The sequence below is a fragment of the Rhinatrema bivittatum genome, chromosome 7 (genome assembly GCF_901001135.1).
Source record: "Rhinatrema bivittatum chromosome 7, aRhiBiv1.1, whole genome shotgun sequence".
Lineage (NCBI taxonomy): Eukaryota > Metazoa > Chordata > Amphibia > Gymnophiona > Rhinatrematidae > Rhinatrema > Rhinatrema bivittatum.
In genome coordinates, this window is record NC_042621.1 from 54052756 (window position 1) to 54067721 (window position 14966).

At 43.3% G+C, this 14966-nt stretch overlaps 1 protein-coding gene across 4 annotated transcripts in view; it reads left to right on the forward strand.

The window, feature by feature from the left end:
* Positions 1-14966, forward strand: part of CEP89 (centrosomal protein 89) — a 491071-nt gene that overhangs the window by 26343 nt on the left and 449762 nt on the right. For all 4 annotated transcript variants that reach the window (XM_029608396.1, XM_029608398.1, XM_029608395.1 and 1 more), the window contains 3 exons: positions 233-339; positions 882-1040; positions 1558-1744. In XM_029608396.1, coding sequence (XP_029464256.1) covers positions 233-339; positions 882-1040; positions 1558-1744 — 453 coding nt within the window. The remainder of the gene's footprint in view (positions 1-232; positions 340-881; positions 1041-1557; positions 1745-14966) is intronic.

Below are 14966 nucleotides of genomic sequence, written 5' to 3' on the forward strand. Positions count from 1 at the left end.
TGTTAAAAACAGGGTAACCGCTGCCGCGCTTTACTGTATCGTCCCGATAGTGATTCTGAGGTTAAATGCAGATGGAGAAGAAACTATGTTTAGAATGAATCCCGTGCGTAACTCAGTTTACCATCTTATTCATTTGGGTGCTTGTGTTTTATAAATCTGTGGGTTTTTTTTTTCAGTTTCATTGTATTCCTTCCTATGTTTACTTTTAATAACCATATTTGAATTTGTTTAGAAACATATAGCTCATGGCCTGGTTCCTGCAGCTACTGTGGCTCCTAGACCAGCAGTACCCCGAACTCCTCCCCCTCGTAGTCCAAACCCTTCTCCAGAGAGACCCAGGTACGATCTTAAGATTAATTGGTTGGTTGGGGATTTTTTTAAAATTAGTTTTACATTTTGGGATACTTTCAGTTTGATTATTAAAATTTTCAGATAAGATGCATGATTACTTTAAAAGTGTTATTTATACAGAAGAAAATAGCATTGTAATTGACAAACATGAATTTATATAAAATGTAGCTTCAAGATAAACTTATTGTAAAGTTGATTTAATAAATTATAGATGTTGCTCAATTATAACTTTTGTGACATGACTAGTACCTGATTGAAAATACTTCAAAATAAGCTTTTCTTTTCTTTCTACTTATCTATATCAGCAGAAAGCACATTAAACTGAAATCAGTATCTTTTGATCAGGTTTATTTTTCTGTCTGTATTAACTATATACTTCTGCACACACAACTTATCCTTGGTGAGGTCAAAACAGTTAGATTATTAGACCTAATTGTTCATTTCACGCTACTTTTTCTAAGATTGCTAAGATTTTTTGCAGTGTGCAGCTTTCAGCTTCATTATTTTTTATTATTTTCAATATTGTGTAGGTCTGCCCTAGCAGCAGCCATTCTGATGACCTCTTTAACTGGCCGAACAGTTGCTATTCCCCAGCCTCGTCAGAGATCATATTCAGAAAGTGATAGTACCTACAGAGAACAGAAGAGCTACATTGAGCCTTATGCAACTGCAGCTGAGCTTGGATTTGGGTAGTGTATTCACATATTTCTTCTAGTTTGTAACAATGGGAAAGAATATATGGCTGCAGTAAGTTAAATAAGTTTGATTCTCACCGCTCCTTTGGTTGGATGGGTTTGGGGATGCCACAGAGGCAGAGTTGTTCATTGTTCAGTAATGCCACTTCCCAGCCATATTTAGGAGCCATGATTACAGAGTTCCTGAAGGTACAAAGCCCTGGAAGAAGACTGTTCTGCAATGACTGGACAGAAGTGAGTTAGAAGTGGCTATAACACAGAGGGAACAATTTCTGAGTAGTTCAGAATAAAGGCTTCTAGTGCCAAATCCTAATCTTGGTTCTGATTGAGCTAGAAGCCCAAAAGAAAGGAGTAGGAGGAAACTGCTGGGTTAAAAAAAACACAAATTCATGTTGCCATATTTGGGCTGCTTCTTTATTCTAGTGGTTTCCACCATTGTGAATTGTGATCCATCTTTAAATGCTCCAGATTCAAAGCAGTTTTTCGTGAGCTTTGATTCCTTTTCATGTAGAGACCAATGGAAGGTTGCTGGAAGGGGTCGTTTATCATCTCCAGAAATGTCAGATGATGACTTTGAGGCTGAGGATATGGTGGAGAGCCCATCGGACTTGGAGAAAGAATCTATCTATCGTGTATCGGAGTCTAAAGATGACAGCGTTACTGATGCTGCTATATATGCTATTCCATTCAAACCTAAAGTAAGTTGTTCTAAATTTTCCTTTTTTGAAGGGCTGAAGAATACTTGCAGTACTTGGAGGTGAAAGTAACCCTTGATAGAGAATTGCCTTTTTTGAGTAAATGTTCTGTGTTTAAGGATTTATCATGTTGGTCATAGTACGTTATTTCTTGGCTGGGGTCATAATGCATTAAAATGAAAATATTGTCAAGATTGCATTGTTTGTCAAATCCCTCCTATCAAAAGTCCAAGCAAGATGATGAAAATTACAATTTCTTGTTCTTCTGCTCATCCAGCAGTTGGAGGCAGAGTTTTTTTTTTTCGTTTTTTTTAATGACATCACCTGTGTATAATTCTTGCATGGAATCAGACAGAGTCCGTGTTCTCTGCCTCCAGGGATTGGATGGACGGTTGTGGACAAGGCTCGACTTGATTTTTTTTAATTGAAGATAATTTTTATGGCTATTTTATGGTTGTGATTATAGCACTTTAAACTATTTTTGAGTCAAATTTATCTTAATGGGTCCAGCTCTTGCGGATCTGTACTCTGCAGTGACGAGAGCCAGGACAGCAAAGCAGCTCACTACCCATCTGATGGGGCTTGTTTTCTCTGGGAGAGCACAACATGTGTAGTTTGAGCAGGCCTTTTTTCTAAGAATGGGCCATCTTCTTACTGTCTGAACTGAAATGCTTGTGGAGGCCAAGCTCCTGCAATTGATGAGCCTTGCGTGAAGAGTGCTGGTGACAATTTGCAAGCTCACCACCTCTTGTCAGGACTCAAAGCAAGTCCACTAATTCAAAAGCGCCCATCCCTTTAATGTGGCAGTAGGGTGAGCAATAAAAATACAGTTGACAAGGAGAAAAGGTAACACATTTTTATTATTCAAATTTGCCTTTAGTCTATTAAAGAACTTGAGCTTTCAGCTGGCTATGTTAAGACAGACAGGCTATGGTTTAGAAAAAACCGAAAAGGAAAGGGAAAAGATACTTTGTATTGAAGGAGATTTTTTGAGCATTGCCATGTGCTAGCTCACATGTCTGAGTGCAGCTGTGGCTGTGCTCTCTGTGACTGTTAAAAAGAGACAGCATCGGACAATAAATAATGTTCAACTTGTAAATACGGTGATAAAACAATGTAAATCAAATAGAGCAAGCTTACAATCCAGGGTCTCACTAGCCTGAACCTAATGCAAAAGTATATTTTAAACTCACAGCGACCTATCCAGAGAGAAAACAGCTAAACCTTGTGTTTGGAATGCTGCCGTCTTGAGAACAGCCCAAGCAGCTATAGGTTCTGCACAGCCGCATATGTTTAAAAACAAGAACCCTCTGCTATTTAATTCTTGAGGTCCTGGGACAAAGTATCCAAAGCATAGTGATGTTATGGTTATGAGGTGTTGGAGTGGATTCTTGGGTTCTGCAGTGATGGCCACTCCCACGGGGAGGAGTCCCATGAGGAATTGCAGTACCAGGCTAGACTCTTTGCATGCAAACACAGAGAAGTAGTTTTTATTGTACAGCACGATGGCACTGCCCGGGAAGCACCCCGAGGTTCCCGTCATGACGTGGAAGGTAGCTCCAGCAGTAGCAGTCCAGCGATCCTCAGCAGAGAGGACCCTAGAATTGGTGGAGACAGCGTGGTGAACATGAACAGTTCCCGGATGTAGAGCGCTGAAGCTGTAGGTGAAATAGACTGATAGGTTAGTACTCACTGAAGCAGAAGCTGTATCTTTGGAATTCCTGGCAGGCAGAAGTTGTAGAGAGCCAGACCCTCGAGGAGAGAGTACCTGGTATCCCAGGATAGGCACCTGAAAGAAAGTAGAAGGGCCCCCGAGGAGCGGGTACTCAAATTAGAGTAGAATTACCCCGAAGGGTGGAGAGAGCTTCCTGCGGCAGCTAGGAAGCAGCAGAGCAGCTTAGACAGGAGCTATTCCAATCCTTGCTAACTCAGTTTGTTAGCAAACGAAGGGCAGGCTACATACCAGGATGTGCTGACATCACTCGGAGGGGACGCCCCCGAGGTTCCCGCCATGACGTGAATAAAGATGTGGGTGGCATGCGCTTGCGCACCCTAGGAGGCCCTCAGGAAAAACATGGTGATCGCTGTTGCTGATCCGGGGACGCCGGGGAGAGCGGCGTGAAGACATGGTGGCAGCCAACTTCCCAAGGCTTATGGAGAGAGAAGGAAGAAAGGTGAAGCACAAAGGTCAAAGCTGTCTGAGACCGACGGATGCAACAAGTGATTATTGCCAGCAGTCCTGCATCTGGGGTTTTTTTTTACTCCCCCCAGATCCTTAAGATTCCTAAATAAAGCCTTTTCAGCCATTAAAGAAAAAGATAAATATATAGTTAAATGGCATGCAATCTTCATGTCCTGCAGCACAAATATAAGCATATAGAAACAGGATATACTGTGAGGGTATAGTTATTTCCCTCAAACAATAGTCTCTCCCGTTCTAGATCAGGAGAAGGTTGTAAAAAAAAGAACATATAGAAAAGATTCATTCTGAGTGATAGGAGTTCTAAGTAAACCATTGGTTTTACTAAGATGAAGTTTAGGTATGAAACTTTTGGGATTCAGTTCTGAGAGGGACACAGAAAGGCATCCATCTATGCAGAACTGGAGATTATACTCCTTTCAGAATAGACTTTCATGGAAACAGGCTATAGATGTTTAATACTATTTTCAAGGTTAGCTCCTCTACCCTTAGTGGTAAAGCAACACCTGTTTCAGAAGACACAGGTTGATGCCAAATTCTTGCCACCGAGCAGGGCATCATCTAAGGAATTATGCTTCACATTTTTTCTTCAATTATCTGTGCGGATGATACCTGCACCACCAGGGTGGCAAGAGCCCTGTTAAGCAGAAATAGCAGCTTTTTGATGGCGATCAGATGGCTGAGCTTGAATCCTCAGCTGCTTAACATTCTGATGAGGTGGATGAATTTGTTGGTTGTTCAAGATCACTAACATGTTAGGAGCTAGAAAGCTTCTATGACTCAGGTATTTCCTAGTGTGTAGCCAGATGGACTGAAGACCAATGGGTTATCTGCTCCCCTGCTAGCAGATGGAGTCAGGTTTCAAAGCTGACGTCACCTTAGATACACTCCTGCAATGACCTCAGCCCATCAGTTTCTCTCCGTCTCCTAGCAGATGTGGACGCGCTTTCCCTATCTGGATTGCTATACCTTTTTTGTAGAAGAAATTTCAACTTTTAAATTGGAGAAAGATTGAGCCCCGCTCTCCTGCAGTGATATCTAAAGGTCCCTCCCCCAGCTGAGAATTCCTGAGGTGATTTCTAAGATCCCTCAGAGGTGTGCCTTCGTCTGGTAGCCGGTTCCCGGCATGGATTTTGCTGCAGAAGCAGCTGAAAGCAGCGGGTGTAGGAAGCCGAGTGCGGCGGTGGCGGCCAAAGCCCTCTCCTCTTGCAGCCAGAGACGGTCTCTGTACTCGGCTGGTAAGTGCTGAGCCCAGGTAAGTTAAAAAAAAATAAAAAATTCACCAATCCAGAGACAATTGGGGGGGACTTCCGCTAGGTTTCCTCCGGTCTCCGTGCTCGGTGCGTCGTATCGATGTTGTTCCTGTGAGGGGGTAAGGGGAATTGGGCCTCTGAGTAGGTTGAGCAGCCCTTGGTGGGCTAGGCCCCGCCTTAGGAACACCGTGTGGTCTGCCTCATAGGCGCCATCTTGCGTGCATTGCTGTGTGTGTTGTATGGCCCTACGTAGGACGTCACTACACGCAATGCATCGGCTGTGCGCATAATGTCAGTGTGTACGTTCGCACACAATTCTGAAAGTGCATGCGCTGTGTGCGTAACATCAGCATGTACTTAAGCGCACAATGTTGTAAGCGCATACAGGAAAAGCTGAGCGCACGGACCGAGCATGCGCCTTGCCACGCCCCATCTAGGCGCTCTAAATATGTGCGTGTTGGAACGCACAGTCACCACCATCAATGGCGCCGGCAACCAAGAAACCTAAGTGCCTTGCACTCTGTGCTGCTTGAAATATTAAGGCTTCTCAGCCTGGCCTGAGTTCCAACCTGTGTCAGCACTGTGAGGAAACCCAAGGAGAGTTGGCTTCTTTGGATAGGCCGATACAGTAAAGCGCGGCCACAGTTACCCCATTTCTAACTCACTGTGTACTCACAATTTCGCCGCGTAAGTCTAACCCGCGATTCACTATCTGTTTTTACCGATCCTTACCGCTTCTTTAACTTGACGTGTATCCCTTTCCCCCCGCGGCATGTATATGTATGTAAACGATCCGTTTAGCTATTCCCTCCCATACAGTAAAGTGTGCCCCGACTATCGCCTTTTTAACCTGCTATCTTGCTGCGTCTTTAACCTACTAATTTACCGCCTACCCTGACCCTTGTGTTAGTGTGGTTCACTGGTTGCTCAGCATATTCAATTTAAAGCTTTAACCTTGGTATTTAAGGCTCAGCATGATCCCATACATTCCATTGCACTGTCTGTATTCACAAGAATGTAATTATCTGATTCTACCACCAAAAGCCGCCCAGTCCCAAACCAACCCAATCCACAGAAAAAAAAATGCTTCTCGCACTTAGCCGCCCAGTCCCAAACCAACCCAATCCACAGAAAAAAAAAATGCTTCTCGCACTGTCTCCTGGAAGCACACCTAACCATTCGGATTTTCAAGATTGCCACGGTGAATATGCATGAGAGAGATGTGCATACCTGGGGGTCTCCAGTGTAAGCAAATCTATCTCATGCATATTCATTGTGCATATTCTGAAAACCCAATTGCTTAGGTGTGCCTCCAGGAGTGAGTTGGGAAACATTGGTTTAATGTATAAGGTTTTTTATTATTTCGCAATAAGAATACACTCAAAGGAACCAGGCATTGGAGGTGTTACTCTGAACCTCCAGCGCCGCAACTATTACAATATATGCATTCATCATGAACACTCCCCCCAATTGTCCCTCCCCCCCCCCAAACAAATGAACCCAGTGATCATGCTGCGAGAGAGAGGTAAAAAATACTACTAAACGATGCACCAAAAGTACAAATCACATTGTCCACTTTCCAAGAGAAATGTCCAAGTCAATCATTTAAAATTAGACTCCTAGAGCGGTGTGGCAGTGCCTGGAGATAAGTATCCCAAACTTCCAGAAATCGTCGGCGTTTCTGTGGTGTTGTGCGGGATCCGAGGTCTTCCATGCGTAACAGATGATGTAGATGATTTCTCCAAGTCCAAAACGAAGGAGGGTCAGTACTCCTCCATTGCAACAAAATCACCTTTTTCCCCACCAAGCATGCCTTCAGAATGAATAACCCAATCCCTCTTTTTCTCACTGGTAATTTTGGTAAGCAGCCAAACAAAAATGTCATGGGTGTTATGGGCAAAGTAAGAGTTAATAATGTCATGAGATAGCGAGCAATGCGCCCCCAAAACTGTCGAATAGGGGGGGGCAGGCCCAAAAAGAATGAGATAGCGTGCCTACTGCACTATTACATCTCGTACAAAGATCAGAGAGGATAAGTTTGGATTGATAGGCTACTTGTACAGTCACATAAGCCCTGCGGAGAAATTTATACTGCATTTCTCTATAGTACATATTGTCTGTAATGTGGAAAATTTGGTGAAAGCATGCTCTGAGTATTAATAGCGATACCATAAATAGCCCATCTTTGTTCCAACGGTCTACCAAAATCTGGCAGGTATCCAATTCAGAATGCTTAACCAAAAGTTTATAATATCTTGACATCGAAGGTACATTACTACTTTCTAACATAAATAGATCTACTAAGGAGTGAAATGCACTAGGACTCAAAGAATCGGGAGGCAGGGATCTTATATAATGTTGCGCTTGCAAGAGGGGAAAATCTGTGTTCGACTCACATGATACATGGACTGTAGCTCCAAGAAGGATAGTAATTCCCCTTCGCCATTGAATAAATGACCTAGGCATGTTACACCTTTCTGTCTCCAGAAAAGAAAACCCGCTGTTTGGGACCCAGGGGAAAAATCCAAATTACCCTGTAGTGATAAAAGGTATGCACAGACCCGAGGGACCTTGGTAAGTTTAGTCACCGCCATCCAAGTCTGTCTAATAGGTGCAATAGATGGGGATTGAACCAGAAAAGTAGGCAAGGAATGGGAGGGAGCTTGCAAGACATAGTTTAAATCTAAGGAGGCCACCAAAGCTTTTTCAGCAGGAACTTGAACAAAGGAGGACTGGTCAAGAAGCCAATCTCGTATTAGTCGGAGGTTACCCGCCAAGTTATACAACCCAATATCTGGGACTCCCAATCTTCCCTCTCCCCAACGAGTCTGCAGAGTTCTTAACTGGACACGAGATTTACCCCCCCGCCAAAGAAAAAGCCTAAGCTCTTTATCCAATAAGGTCAAGTCCTTGCGTTTAAGGTATACTGGCAAATTGGAGAGAACATAAAGCCACTTTGGCAATAGGACCATCTTAAACATGTTAATGCGCCCACTTAATGACAATGGCAATCCTTTCCATTTTCTCTATGGTATAAGTCAACAGGGGGGGAATATTAACCCTATAAAGATTATTAGGAGACGGGGGAATATATACCCCTAGATATCTAATCGGCTCTGTCGTCCATTGCAGTGGAAAGGAGCCCGCCCAAGTCTCCTTAAGAGTGTCCGGAAATGCTAGAGCCACCGACTTCTCAGTGTTTAGGCGTAACCCCACAAAACCACCAAAATCTTCAACCAAGTGCAAAAGAACTGGAAGGGAACGCTCAGGAGCAGTGAGAAACCACCGCGATGTCGTCAGCAAAGGCTGCATATTTAAATATTTCTGTTGCATCCATATTCCTCGTATTGCCGGAGTGTGCTGAATCGCTAATAAAAGAGGCTCTAGTTGTAACAAAAACAACAGAGGGGAAAGAGGGCACCCCTGTCTCGTTCCCCTAGCCACTGGAAAGGGTTCTGACTGGGAACCATTCCTTATTATTAGGGCCATGGGGTTATTGTACAACAGATGTATAGTATCCAGAAAAAAAACATTGAATCCCATGTCCTGTAAGACATAAAAAAGGTATCCCCACTCCACCCTATCAAACGCTTTTTCAGCGTCAAAACTAACCATTAAATAGGGGGACTTCATCTGCTGACTCATAGTCATTGCAGCCAAGAGTTTTCTAACATTAGTTAAGGCATATCTCCTCCTAACAAACCCCACCTGGCCCTGTCCAATTAAAAACGGGATCACCTGCGCCAGTCGTTCAGCCATAATCCTGGCTAATAATTTCTGATCAGCATTTAACAATGAGATCGGGCGATACGCAGCCAGGGATTGCGGATCCTTACCCGGCTTGGGAATTAAAGTTATGTGAGCCACATTTGTATGGGCCGGGTATTTCCCAGATCGAACCAATGCTGAAAAAGTACAGGCCAGCACAGGTCCCACTTGGTCAGCAAGGCATTTATAAAATTCGGATGTAAATCCGTCGGGGCCAGGAGCTTTAAAGCGTTTCGCCTGGTGGATGGCCACTCTTAACTTCCTCAACTTCCAAAGGCCTTTTTAGCCATTCCCTTTGTTCTAATTGGAGCTGGGGCATCGCTATATTATCACAAAATTGAGCACAGGCCTCTGGATGCCACCCCTCCGACGTGTAAAGTGTCTGATAATATCCAACAGGATAATATCCAACAGGATAAACATCCTACATGAGACTAAATACAAAATTGAATCTTTATGGGTAGAAATCCCTTCTGTGTCGGGGAAAACTATAGTGATAGGGGTATACTACCGTCCACCTGGTCAAGATGGTGAGACGGACAGTGAAATGCTAAGAGAAATTAGGGAAGCTAACCAAATTGGTAGTGCGGTAATAATGGGAGACTTCAATTACCCCAATATTGACTGGGTAAATGTATCATCGGGTCACGCTAGAGAGATAACGTTCCTGGATGGAATAAATGATAGCTTTATGGAGCAATTGGTTCAGGAACAGACGAGAGAAGGAGCAATTTTAGATCTAATTCTCAGTGGAGCACAGGACTTGGTGAGAGAGGTAACGGTGGTGGGGCCACTTGGCAATAGTGATCATAATATGATCAAATTTGATTTAATGACTGGAAGAGGAACAGTGTGCAAATCCAAGGCTCTCGTGCTAAACTTTCAAAAGGGAAACTTTGATAAAATGAGAAAAATTGTTAGAAAAAAACTGAAAGGAGCAGCTACAAAAGTAAAAAATGTCCAAGAGGCGTGGTCATTGTTAAAAAATACCATTCTAGAAGCACAGTCCAGATGTATTCCACACATTAAGAAAGGTGGAAAGAAGGCAATGGTTAAAAGGCATGGTTAAAAGGGGAGGTGAAAGAAGCTATTTTAGCCAAAAGATCTTCATTCAAAAATTGGAAGAAGGATCCAACAGAAGAAAATAGGATAAAGCATAAACATTGGCAAGTTAAATGGAAGACAATGATAAGACAGGCTAAGAGAGAATTTGAAAAGAAGTTGGCTGTAGAGGCAAAAACTCACAGTAAAAACTTTTTAGAATTATATCCGAAGCAGAAAGCCTGTGAGGGAGTCAGTTGGACCGTTAGATGATCGAAGGGTTAAAGGGGCACTTAGAGAAGATAAGGCCATCGCGGAAAGATTAAATGATTTCTTTCCTTCGGTGTTTACTGAAGAGGATGTTGGGGAGGTACCCGTAATGGAGAAGGTTTTCATGGGTAATGATTCAGATGGACTGAATCAAATCACGGTGAACCTAGAAGATGTGGTAGGCCTGATTAACCCGGACCGGATGGTATACACCCCAGAGTTCTGAAGGAACTAAAAAATGAAATTTCAGACCTATTAGTAAAAATTTGTAACTTATCATTAAAATCATCCATTGTACCTGAAGACTGGAGGATAGCAAATGTAACCCCAATATTTAAAAAGGGCTCCAGGGGTGATCCGGGAAACTACAGACCGGTTAGCCTGACTTCAGTGCCAGGAAAAATAGTGGAAAGTGTTCTAAAGATCAAAATCACAGAACATATAGAAAGACATGGTTTAATGGAACAAAGTCAGCATGGCTTTACCCAAGGCAAGTCTTGCCTCACTTCACTTCACTTCACTGCTTCACTTTTTTGAAGGAGTTAATAAACATGTGGATAAAGGTGAACTGGTAGATATAGTATACTTGGATTTTCAGAAGGCGTTTGACAAAGTTCCTCATGAGAGGCTTCTAGGAAAAGTAAAACGTCATGGGATAGGTGGCGATGTCCTTTCATGGATTGCAAACTGGCTAAAAGACAGGAAACAGAGAGTAGGATTAAATGGACAATTTTCTCAGTGGAAGGGAGTGGACAGTGGAGTCTGTATTGGGACCCTTACTTTTCAATATATTTATAAATTATCTGGAAAGAAATACGACGAGTGAGATAATCAAATTTGCAGATGACCCAAAATTGTTCAGAGTAGTTTAATCACAAGCAGATTGTGATAAATTGCAGGAAGACCTTGTGAGACTGGAAAATTGGGCATCCAAATGGCAGATGAAATTTAATGTGGATAAGTGCAAGGTGATGCATATAGGGAAAAATAACCCATGTTATAATTACACAATGTTGGGTTCCATATTAGGTGCTACAACCCAAGAAAGAGATCTAGGTGTCATAGTGGATAACACATTGAAATCGTCGGTTCAGTGTGCTGCGGCAGTCAAAAAAGCAAACAGAATGTTGGGAATTATTAGAAAGGGAATGGTGAATAAAACGGAAAATGTCATAATGCCTCTGTATCGCTCCATGGTGAGACCGCACCTTGAATACTGTGTACAATTCTGGTCGCCGCATCTCAAAAAAGATATAATTGCGATGGAGAAGGTACAGAGAAGGGCTACCAAAATGATAAGGGGAATGGAACAACTCCCCTATGAGGAAAGACTAAAGAGGTTAGGACTTTTCAGCTTGGAGAAGAGACGACTGAGGGGGGATATGATAGAGGTGTTTAAAATCATGAGAGGTCTAGAATGGGTTAATGTGAATCAGTTATTTACTCTTTCAGATAGTAGAAAGACTAGGGGGCACTCCATGAAGTTAACATGGGGCACATTTAAAACTAATCGGAGAAAGTTCTTTTTTACTCAACGCACAATTAAACGCTGGAATTTGTTGCCAGAGGATGTGGTTAGTGCAGTTAGTATAGCTGTGTTTAAAAAAAGGATTGGATAAGTTCTTGGAGGAGAAGTCCATTACCTGCTATTAAGTTCACTTAGAGAACAGCCACTGCCATTAGCAATGGTAACATGTAATAGACTTAGTTTTTGGGTACTTGCCAGGTTCTTTTGGCCTGGATTGGCCACTGTTGGAAACAGGATGCTGGGCTTGATGGACCCTTGGTCTGACCCAGTATGGCATTTTCTTATGTTCTTATGTTTTCTTATGTTCTTATGTCAGTAATCATATGTCCCGTATTAGCCTTAACCGCCGCAATGTGACAGGATTTACGAGTAGTCCGAATCAGATTAGCATGAGTTTCCCTGATTTGTACCATATTTGTAAAGCTGAAATTTATAGTATAGGATACTCTTTTTTTTTTTTTTTTGCTCGCTGATGTGGGAGAGTGTTCAAAGCCCCCTGTATGGCAAGGTACTCCTTTCTAGTTAAACAATCATGAACATGAATCAACCTATTTTTGGCTTGTCTCAATTGGGAACTGAGAGTGAGGATTTGCTTATCTAGAGTTTTCCGGCGATGTACTACATAGGCTATAATATTTCCCCTAAGTACCGCTTTAGCAGTATACCAAAATAAGACTGGATCATTGGAATGAGAAGAATTCAAGTGTGCATATTCCTCCCATTTTGCTAAAAGATAACTTTTAAAGTGGGGATCATCCGCTAAATAGTATGGGAATCTCCAGAGACGTGAGGGAAATTGTTTTACAGTTATTTTATTGTTTTAGTAGATCTATCCAAATCGGAGCATGGTCAGAAATCAATATATCCCCAATGCCGGCATCATTCACGTTAGGAAACAACCGGCTACCCACCAATAGATAATCCAGTCGGGACCAGGTGGAATGAGCACGGGATAAATGAGTAAAATCTTTTTCCATCGGATGTAAAGTGTGCCAAACATCTATTAACTGGAGTGATTTTTCCATATGGTGGAAGCTTTGACTATTCCTCACATCATGAGTAGTACATTGGGATTTGTCAATGTGAGGATCTCGTACCACATTAAAATCTCCACCTAGAATTATAGTTTCTTCTACATAAGGGAGAAGGAGACACTGTATGGCTCTATAAAACCCTGGGATGTAATTAGAAGGTGCATAAATATTACATAGAACAAGCGTGTAGTCATATATTTTTATCACCAACAAAAGATATCTCCCCTGAGGATCCTTTTGTATGGTTAATAATTTAAAAGGTACCGTATTTTTCGCTCCATAAGACGCACCTGACCATAAGACGCACCTAGGATTCAGAGGGGGAAAATTAAAAAAAAATAAATTGTGCTAAACCGGCTCTGCGTCTGGGCGTCTTATGGAGCAAATTAGGGGAGTGCATAGCTTTTTTTTTTCTCCCCATTTTGTTTTCGGGTCTGGGGAGGGCCATTTCGGTCCACTCCCCAGATCAGAAAACTTTTTTTTCTCTGGGAACCCCCAAACCCCCCCCCCATCCCAACCCTTTAAATTAACAACCTCCACCCCCCTGACCCCCCAAGACCTGCCGAATTAATTTCCTGCAACCCCCCACCCTCCTGACCCCCCCCAAGACCTGCCGAATTAATTTCCTGCAACTCCCCACCCTCCTGACCCCCCCAAGACCTGCCAAACGTCCCTGGTGGTCCAGCGGGGGTCCAGGAGCGGTCCGGGAACGATCTCCTGGGCGTGAGCCGTCGGCTGCCAGTAAACAAAATGGCGCCGACGGCCCTATGCCCTCACTATGTCACTGAGACGACCGCTGCTATTGGTCGGTCTCAGTGACATAGTGAGGGCATAGGGCCGTCGGCGCCATTTTGTTTACTTGCAGCCGACGGCCCTATGCCCTCACTATGTCACTGAGACCGACCGCTGCTATTGGTCGGTCTCAGTGACATAGTGTGGGCATAGGGCCGTCGGCCCTATGCCCACACTATGTCACTGAGGGGGGAGTCGGGGGGGGGGGTTTGTTAGATTTTTGTTTGGTTTTTTTTTTATATTCGCTCCATAAGACGCACATACATTTTCCCCCCACCTTTGGGGGAAAAAAAGTGCGTCTTATGGAGCGAAAAATACGGTAATTGCTTATTTAACAGGATAGCCACGCCGGCAGACTTAGTGATAGCGGACGCATAATAGACATCACCCACCCAACTCCTACAAAGTTTCCCATGCTCTAGATCAGTCAGGTGGGTTTCCTGTAATATTGCAATATCCACTTGCTTTTTCTTCAGAAAATTAAGGATCCTTGTTCTCTTAATTGGTGAGTTTATGCCACAGACATTCCAGGAGGCTATGCGAGTACCTAGACTAGAAGAAATTGACTAAGAACATACAGTGAAAGATGAACCTAAAATCGTGATCTTGGGTACCTTCCCAGCTGAGGCACCCAAGGTAACGGGTATACAGAAAACGGAAGTGAAAACTGTCAATCACAGTTGCATCTTTCAACAATGCCGAAAACATTTCCCCCACAGCATGACAACAAACCAGTATAATAGTAAGGTAAAACCCCCACCCCCACCCCTTCCCTCCTCTACCAACAACATGGAGGCCACCACCATGCATGCAGCCACCCACCCTCCCCCCAGTCCAGCCCCATCCATTTAATAACCAAACTGATAGAGCCAAAACAACATTGGCCCAGAACCAACACTGAGAATGGTAACCATTAATCATTCACCACATGCTAAATATGGAGCCATATCCAGATGAGTGCACTAACCCTCAGAGCCAGTTGGCCTGAATAATAGGAAGCTCACAGTAGTTCAATAAGGAATGAAGAGAGCATAACATATAAAGAGAAATAAGTCCGCAATTGAAACTGACAGAAACAACCCGGCAAATTCAATTGCAGGTAATTGGAATCTCTTGATTCCACGGATACATCCCTTCTTCCCGGGTTAGGGTGTCAGGCTTTCAGCCCGTGGATGTGTCTGCCCTTGCAGCCCTCTGCATATCAATAGAAAGCTGGGTCCGACAAAAGTTTTGGGCCTCTTTCACATCAGTGAACCATCGGACCCCATCTTTCATCGGGATCCGCAGGCGCGCTGGGTATACCAAGGTAGCCCGCAGACCTCCTTGAATCAACTTGGTG